General features: G+C 32.7%; 1 protein-coding gene and 1 pseudogene across 2 annotated transcripts; one reads left to right on the top strand and one right to left on the bottom strand.

Annotated features, from left to right (window-relative positions):
• Positions 1-84: 84 nt before the first annotated feature.
• Positions 85-2,059, top strand: LOC105134662 (serpin-ZXA-like; annotated as a pseudogene).
• Positions 2,060-5,576: 3,517 nt separating this feature from the next.
• LOC105134562 (E3 ubiquitin-protein ligase RMA1H1) lies at positions 5,577-8,973 on the bottom strand. 2 transcript variants are annotated; one of them, XM_011039019.1, is made up of 2 exons: positions 8,675-8,973; positions 5,577-6,654 (listed from the first exon to the last, which is right to left on the bottom strand). In XM_011039019.1, exon 2 carries the CDS (start codon positions 6,612-6,614, stop codon positions 5,823-5,825), a length of 792 nt encoding a protein of 263 aa, XP_011037321.1. In that variant the 5' UTR covers positions 6,615-6,654; positions 8,675-8,973; the 3' UTR covers positions 5,577-5,822. The 2 variants fall into 2 exon arrangements, with proteins under 2 accessions (XP_011037321.1, XP_011037320.1); XM_011039018.1 differs by lacking the exon at positions 8,675-8,973 and adding an exon at positions 6,873-6,916 and having other exon boundaries at positions 5,577-6,691.
• Between the last annotated feature and the right edge of the window lie 624 nt (positions 8,974-9,597).

Consider the following 9,597-nt stretch of genomic DNA (forward strand, 5'->3'; position numbering starts at 1 on the left):
CAACACCGAATAAGAACAACTATGCCCCCGATTCAATTTTCTAGTGAGAAACATACTATCGTTAATAAGACAAGAACCGCGTTTATGGCTCAGCTTCATCTGAACTCGGCAGATCTTTCCTGTGCAATTAAGAGGTTTGTCCCTGTTGGTAGGAACCACTAAAAGGAACCAGTTCGGTCTTCAGATTGTAAGTACAAAGTCGATCTTTCGAACTATACATCTATTTGAGAACCAAAACTTGAGATTCTATATTAATTACTCGCTTGAGACAGGAATTAGATCTCCATTTCAAACGAACGTATCTGACATCGAAGAGCCCAAGACCCCCCCATTAACAGGTATCGATCGATGTTCGGAAAGAAATGCATGACAGGTCACATTCAGGTATACGTTACCCGAAAATTTCTCCCTGACATGTCAACTCCCATCGTCAAAGCCAAAAGATCGTATGATTTATCAGTCTGAGTGGCAGGGATGACAGCTTTAAACACCCCGGAGTCAAGCATGTGTACATTTTTACTGTGAACATGCGGAACTCTTGTGGGAAGATCAGGGAGTTTCCGCCCTTGCTCTGTAACAAGATTTGCAGCTCATAAGACAGTGTCATCATCATTTCGATAGAACAATAAAATACCATCATTACTATCCATTACACGTCCAGGAGTGCGTTGCTGGTGTGAAATTCCACTCACTAAAACAAGTATAAACGAGCCTTGCTGGTGTGAAAAGATTTTGGATGACAAGGCCACAATCTGAAAGACGTAGGTGTGCGTTTATGAAACCTTATGAAACTCGAGAAATTGTAACATGTCAGCCCATGCTTTGCAAACGTACCTGCCCGAATCATACTAAAATTAATGGTTTTAAATTAAATTGGATAAGAGTTAAATGGGTGTAATCCAGTCAATGACCTGATTTATTCTCTTTATTTTCCCAAAAAACAAGAAAACAAGCAGTTCTATTGTGGGTCCTAAGTGATATTTAGCAACTAGGGGTTGTCTGTTATAAAAGCCATTGTTAAAAGAAAAAAACATTTGAGTCGAAATCCAGCAGCGATACATTGTTTGTTGAATACAAACCCTAGTCCTTAAGACTAAAACATGGATTTTTGTATACGTCTTACGTCATTAACCTCTATGTGATCAGTAGAATTTAAGTAGTATAATAAACTGTTGAGCATTTTTTTTCATTCTTTCTTTTTTATGTGAAGGGTGAGCAAGTGAGGAAGGAAGTGAACTATCGTGGGCAGAAAATGAAACAAAAGGACTCGTCAAAGATCTTATCCCACCAGGTAATTTCATCAATGAAGATACGATACTCATTCTTGCAAATGAACTCTACTTCAAAGGACAATGTTGTCGTCCTTTTGACACTTCAAGGACTCGGCATGAAGACTTTCACCTCCTCGATGGAACAACTGTCAAGGTTCCTTTCATGAAAAGCATCAGGGAAAGCTAATTTTATGGATCATTTGAACGTTTCAAGATTCTCAAACTTCCATATGAAATTTATCAAGACAAAAAGCAATTTCCTATGCATATCTTTCTTCCTGACAGACATGATGGACTGCAAGATCTGATGCAAAATTTCAATTCTGATCAAACAATATTCTTAAAAAAGAATCTCAAAGCTTTCTAAGATGTGGGTTCCGAAATTTAAGTTCTCATATAGATTTGAAGCTTCGAAGAGCATGGAAAAATTGGGAATGAAATTCCCTTTCAAGCTTGTTGGGGATTTTACTGAGATGGTGGACTCTCCTCTTAATCATCTGGTTTACGCACGCTTCACATATATTTCACAAATCTTTTATTGAAGTAAACGAGGAAGGTACAGAAGCTGCTGCTGCTTCTTGTGCTCTTATAATGGTTGGAGGTGCAAGACAACCTTGTCCACCACCTCCACTTCCATGTTTTATATCGCAGATCATCCTTTCATCTTCATGGTTAAGGAAGAGGTGTCCGACGTAGTTTTGTTTACTGGAACTGTTTTTAAACCTTAGAAAGAGAAGATTGAATCGTTTGTTTTGGTAGGATTTGGATCGTTATTTATTTCTATTCAGTGAAAAGCTTCATAATATCCTGAAATCTTTTCAATTACTAAGAACACTGTCTGATCATGGCATTCCTTTCGCTTGATTATATAGGTGAGCATTTAACCTGGAATATTTATTTTGATTGCTAGGAATCACACTTTTCTGTCATAATATATATTTTTTAGAAAAGATCCTTGGAGATATACAAATAGACCATTATTTGTGAGATAGATCTTGTTCCAAACTTTCTGGGATAGACCATAAATGTACGTAGAAACTTTCTGGGATAGACCATAAATGTACTTAGATAAACAGGGGCAGAGCTCGGTGATTGTCTGGCCTTTTCATTTTTTTGTACTTCGTTAAAAGAATAATTGTTTAGTAGAATGTAAATACATGTAGGTATAAATCAAATTAATATATATATATATATAAAAAGAATAATTGTTTAGTAGAATGTAAACACATGTAGGTATAAATCAAATTAATTGAATTATATATATATATATATATATATTTGTGTGCAAAAAATGCAACCATATACAAATATCAATAAAATTCCATAGTTATTATAGAATAAAATATCTGGTGTTTTAAAAGTTATCTTCCACCTAATCTAAGTACATTAAGAGAAATTTAATATTTTTCTTCTAGATATTAACCTTAATATTTAAACTTATAAATTAATGAATGAAACAAGCTCTTTAACCACTCAAAACAACAATTTCTTGAGAATATATGACAAGAAATGACATAACACGAACCTTGTTTTTTCATGTCGTTTCCACCACTTATATTATTAAATTTATTAATAGAATCTTAAAAGTATAGTTCAATTAATCAAGTTCTACATTTAGAACTTTTATTATTTAGAAGTTATCAATTTAAATTTTATAAATTTAAGAGCCACTAAAAATTTATATAGTCATTAGCTTTAAAGTCTATAAAATCAGTTAAAAAATATATAAATTAATTCAAATACTCACATTAATAAAAACAAAAACAAAAGTATATTTGTCTAATATATAATAAAGATTAATTTATAAATAATTACCCAAAAAATTAAAAATTCAAAGCAAACAACAATTTCTTGAGAATATATGACAACAAATGACATAACACGAACGTTGTTTTTTCATGTTGTTATCCAAGCCTCTCCACCACTTATATTATTAAATTTATCAATAGAATACTGAGAAGTATAACTTAATTAATCCAAGTTTTACATTTATTTTCTAGAAATTATCAATTTAAATTTTACAAATTTTAGAGCTAGTATAAACTTGTATAGTTATTAATTTTAAAGTCTATAAAATCAGTTTAAGAATACGTAAATTAATTCAAACACTCACATTAATAAAAATAATAAAAAAAGTATATTTGTCTAATATATAATAAAGATTAATTTATAAAGAATTACCCAAAAAATTAAAAATTTAAAGCAAATAAGTTAAATAAGTTAAAGTATCCAAACTTTTAGTAAAGGGATCAAAAAGGCCAAGATTAAAAACTTTGAGGATCACATGAAATGTAAATTCCCTTTTTTTATGATTACCAAACTTTATAATTATGAATGAAAATTTAATCTGATGATTATTAACCTAACTTGGTACGAATCTTATGAAGCTAATAGATAATAAATAGAGTATAAATATTATTAAACTGACTTGAAATTTATCTAACTTAATCTAAAACATATATTTATATTATATAAATATTTTAGTGGAATATTTAGATTTGTTATTTAAATACATATATAAATACTTTAACATCACATAATATATATATATATATATATGAACTATTTTATTTTTATTAATTAATAAATAATCCTAGGAAATGAATACCCATTGGATACCCACGAATATCCCTTTGTAAAGTGAAATAATTCAATTTAAATTGCTGAAATGTAAAACTTTTTAATTAATTTTTCTTAAACAAATAATTTCAGGCTCCATATGGGGTGGATGTGAACTATTTTGGCTTTAGAGAGATGCAAACTCCATTCAAACCTGGCTGCAACCTTTCGGAGTTAAATAAGGAGAGAAGTGACCTCATTTCAATGGTGGTAGTGACCTCTTTTGGCTCCTTCCCATGCCTTGAGCCCGATCAGTCAAATTTGATCAACTTCCAGATTTACAAGGCTAAAATGACACGTTTTCTTGGATTATTATGTGTGGCGTAATTGTTTTTATTATAATATTTATTTAAGTGTTAAGTTTACAAGGATTTAATTAGTTTAGCTAATATAAATACCTAGTTTTCTCTCAATTATTGAATTTTAAATTTTTTAGAGAATGTCATAATCTTTTCTTAACTTTTCTATAATATCAAGCTATAATTTTAGAGTTTAATCACTTAAATTTTTTTTTCTTTTTAAAAATAAAAACATTGTACCCCACAATATTTTTTATCGCACCACTTAACACCACCATCATTTATATATTTTTTATTTAATATTATTATAATTATTGGTTTTTAAAATATTTTTTATATAAAAATAAATTAAAAAATATTTTTTATTTTAAAAAAATTATTTTTAATATTAGCGTATTAAAAAATTTAAAAATATATAAAATATTAATTTAAAATAAAAAATTATTTTTTTAAACACGCTTTTAAAATAGAAAAATAAACTCATTTTTAATATATATATATATATATATATATATGGGTATCCAAATCAACTTTTTTATATTTTAATTAATCTTTATAAATTTTGAAGTTAATAACCAATATATTTACTATAGCTATCAATATTAGCAATATTAAAGGTATAACATGAGAGAGATCATCCTTAATATTAATATCATAGAATTCGACAAACCCATTAATATACTTAGTTTATGAGTGAAAATGCTTTTTTATTAAGGGAATCCAGACTTATTTCTAGGTTTGTATCTTTAACCACTGAAATCATCTTATGCAACCTTGAGATTAGCCACATAAAAAATAAAAAAAAAAAAAAGCCTCCCACGTTTCAAATTCTAAAGTTTCAAGGATCTTATCCTTTGATACAGTCATGGCAGCTTATGCCCATCAGCCATCATCAATATTACACAGGGTAAAAATTGACATTTCAGTGGCTTAATTTCGGGCCACTGCGGACTTTTCTTTGGCATTCCATTGAGGCATGGGGTGCTAAATTAATAGAGCCGTGATCCCCACCACAAATTAACTCGTGGAAAGTAGCTCATCAGACAATCAATGCCAGTCAGTGACAGTGCAACTTCACTTTGTTCTAGATAAGAAGATTTAGCATACGCTCCTCCAGCCAATGCGCATCTCTGTCTGTAGCTGGATTTGATGCAGAGAACAGAACATCCATAGTGGTACTTGTCTGAGTGCAGGCATATGACATTCCTGATAAGGTAAGCTTCCCAGGTGGAGTTGACGGGGGGTGAGCTTAGATTTTAGTTCTTTATAGGAAAATGCGTGTCAATGGAAGAAAACCTCAGCTTCAAGCAAACTACAACTATTACAATATTGGGGGCCTTCGTCCCAGTGGTAACTCTAACCTCAAAAACACTGGACCCCTTCCTTAGTTCTTAACTCTCAGAAAGAAAGAGATTCCAAATCTTTGATCATTCATCTGGCCAAAACAGTACGGGCAAGATTTTCCATCAAGTTACAAGATAAAGCTCAAGATAAAGGACTCATAATTACATATATCGCAGCACGGGATAAGTAAAATTTCTTGAACATCTAAAAGCGCATCGAGCTGAATCTGTATAATCTTGGACTTGTAATTACAGGTATACATGACGTCTAAAAAACATAAACGCTTCGGTCAGAAAGAGAGAAAACACAAAAATACACAGCAGAAGAGGAAGAAGCAGATTCTGCTGAGCGACCTATCAGCTTGCATTACATGCCTTCTCACTCTTGGGCTGGCGCTTCCAGCAAGATGATACGAATTTGGGTAACTGTGGATGTTGGTTATCGAGTTACCGAAAACCCTTGAGTACATCATTTCGCCGAACATCCCGACCTCTCGCACAGGCATGTTCAATGTCGAGCCCCCTGGGCTTCGCATCGGGGAAGTAGAGTTACCCCCTGGCTGAGAATAGTAGTGTTGCGATTGATGCGGATAATTATGCCGATGATGAATTTGCGGTGTTACGCGAGGACTGCTGGTGGCAATAGGTGATCTTGGTGAGTCAAAACCACATGCACGACCAGGAGGTCTTCGTGGAATGATTATACCGAGATTGGGGGCTTTGCCCTTGCAGGGTTTTGTGGTTTGGCCCCGGCCAAAGAGTGGAACTATTGTAGATTGGGAAACTTCGGCTTTGCATACAGGACATTGCTGTTGTGGGTGCTGATCTTGGTTTTCTGCCGAGATGCTCTGGAAATGAAGCCATTTGTATATGCAGGGCCAGCAGTAGAGGTGACCACAAAGAGTGACCACCGGATCATGCACGGAGTCTAGGCAAATATTGCAATCAAAACCACTGGAGGGGCTATCATCAGAATCTATGGCTGTCTCAGAAACAGATTTCCAGTTTGGCAGTGATGGCTTATCTTCTGTATTATAGTCATTTTGAGCCACAGTTTCTTCCATGTATTGGTCTAAGGCCATGGTGTCTGGTTCAAGTCGCGAATTTTTTGCTGCCTTGGATCTGAAAATATGCCAAAGAAACAGGGTTAGGCATAAATCAGTGGTGCCAAAGAAACAGGGTTAGGCATAAATCAGTGGTGCCAAAGAAACAGGGTTAGGCATAAATCAGTGGTGCCAAAGAAACAGGGTTAGGCATAAATCAGTGGTGCCAAAGAAACAGGGTTAGGCATAAATCAGTGGTGCCAAAGAAACAGGGTTAGGCATAAATCAGTGGATCAGGATAACAGTTATCTCTGCTACAATGGAATACAATTATGCAAGAAGGCAGGCATATTTTGATAACCATCAGTATTTGGGGAGGTTAGATATATTAATAAATTCAAAGGTGTCTCATCATTACAGGGCCGAACAAATGAATTCATGAATGGTAAGCTGCATAAAAGGGTTCAGACATAAACAATATATGGGTTGTTCTACAAAGTGATATAAAAAAACAGATCAAAGAAACCGAAGCCTTAGAAGTAAATAAAGTATGACAATATATTGAAGAGTTTTAGCCATGTGGGTAGGCTGTTCTTATCCTTTAAAGAAACTTGGAAGAAACAAGGAAGGCTCCGATTTTCTAGATTTCAAGCATGGACGAGATCTGCTCAAAACTGTTCTGGTAGGTGAGAATAAGGCCAGAATAGGAACAGCCATCCATCTACCTTCCTTTTTCAACTTAAATAGTAAGCACCGCACATAGCACATCTTATAAATCATCAAAGATTAACCCCTTGATGCAAAAGAGTCTTTCCTTAAGAACATCAATCACCTCTAGATGGGAAAGTTCTATTCCATGGACAATTTGAATTTTCTAACTGGTTTCATTATCCTAGCGACTTCAAGGATTATCATCCAAAGAACACACTCAAGGATATATAACCATGAGATTACACGAAGAACTCTTGATGATATCCTTGCACATAACACTAACGTTCTTCAAGATCAATTATAACAGCAGAGCCAAAAGTAAATGAGATGAGAACTTTCACTCATCATTTCGAATTATCCTTGCAATATACAACTGTGAATGATATTAAGCAAGGAAAGGAACCAGATCCATGATCACATGACTTTACAAGCACATCTTATTCTAATCAATCGAATAACTAGTAACGTGGCCTTGCTATTTGAACCAAGATCCTGAATTAACTCCACCTCCAATCAATCACTATCGTTGCCTTATTATTTGAACCTAGATCCTGAATTAACTTCACCAAGATGTTGAATTAACTTAACCACTACTCAATCCAGCTCAACTTAACAAAGAAAAAAAGCCAGTAACTAACTAGGCCAGCCCATGTCCAACAACAGAGAGTCTAGAGCAACCATAATTCTTACAAAGACAAGAAAACAGCTGTGTAAGGTTTTATAACTGAAAAAAATCTACTCCCAAAAACACAGCATTTCTCAGCCATTTTTCAGATAACTTTATAACCACCGGATGATAGGAAAAGAACAAAGAGGATAAGAACTAAGAAGGAAGGTGGCCAACAAGAATGGTATAGAAACAAAACTGAAACCACCTTAGAAGAAATTTTAAGTTTTCATGCCTAGAAAACTTCCCCACAACATCAATGAAATAGATGATTCTATCCCCAAGAACAAAGCTAATCCCAATAAAACCATTAAGGGGGCCCTCCTCGGGTTTCATAAATGAAGCTGCGAGACAAAACCTTCTGACGAAACCAATTACTTCAAGTGATTCCTTTTTAAACAAACATGACATGAACCACTTCTCTCATTAGATTTATATATATATATATATATATATATATATATATATATATATATATAAAAGTTGAAACACAGTTTCATCAAATTATGACACAACATCTCAATCTTCACGTTGTAGAAGCCAAAAACATCAAAAACCGAAGTTTAAGAATGAATCACTAAACAAACTTGATCCCATAAAACATGAATTAACTCAGCAACACAAACTAAAGAGATCTAAATTTTCTTTGCAAAGACACAAATGGTAACAGAGAAACAAGAAGCAGATGAATACATTAAAAAAGAAAGAAAGAAACACATACCAAGAATTTTCAAGTCTGGTTATGTTTAACAAAGAAAGAAACACTCTGAGGGTCTTTGTACCAAAAAAGTTTCGAAGTTTCTTTATTGATAAAGCAAAGCTTCAATGGCAAATTCAAAAAAGAACACAGCTTTGATCTTTGACAAAAGAGAGAGATAGAGAGAGAGAGAGAGTTATATCAATGGATAGAAGAGAGAAATTAGTTTCAAGGGGTATCAGGAAGGTACAGAGCAATGGCCGTGAATGAGAGAAGAAGAGATGAAGATAGTGAGGAGAGAATTGAGAGAGACGTAGCCGAGGAGAGAGATATATATAGAGACAGAGAGGTGATGCTACCATAAATAAATATACAGGAGGCCAAAAAATAAGGGATAAACACTGCAATTCTTGTACGCTCCCGTTTTCTTTATGGTGTCACTGACGTGGCTTTGAGATAGCGCGTACATTATGGATTTTTCCTTTTTGTTTTTTTTTTAACTTATTGTTAAAATAAAAATATTAAGAAACTAATTCTTTTTTATTTAATTAAATAAATTATTCATACTAAAATAAGTATGTTTATAATAAATTTTTTAATTCAACTAACTAAGGATAGCTCTTACTAGCTTCTCATCAACAAATTAAGTTTTAGTTTTTATATGTAATTATTAAAGTCCATTTATTTTAGTATTTTAAAAATATTTTTTAAAAATTAAATTTTTTTCTTACTTCAAATTAATATTTATATATTTTCAGATTATTTTAATGTTCTAATGTCAAAATATTTTTTTAAAATTAAAAAATATTATTTTAATATATTTTTGAGTAAAAAATACATTGAAAAACAACTAATATCATTCCCTTAAATACCCTCTTAATATATTATAAATACTTTATTTCTCCTGTTAGCTTTATATATATCTCTTAATCAGCAAGTATTTCTTA

Source organism: Populus euphratica, unplaced genomic scaffold, assembly GCF_000495115.2.
Source record: "Populus euphratica unplaced genomic scaffold, PopEup_1.0 scaffold213.1, whole genome shotgun sequence".
NCBI lineage: Eukaryota > Viridiplantae > Streptophyta > Magnoliopsida > Malpighiales > Salicaceae > Populus > Populus euphratica.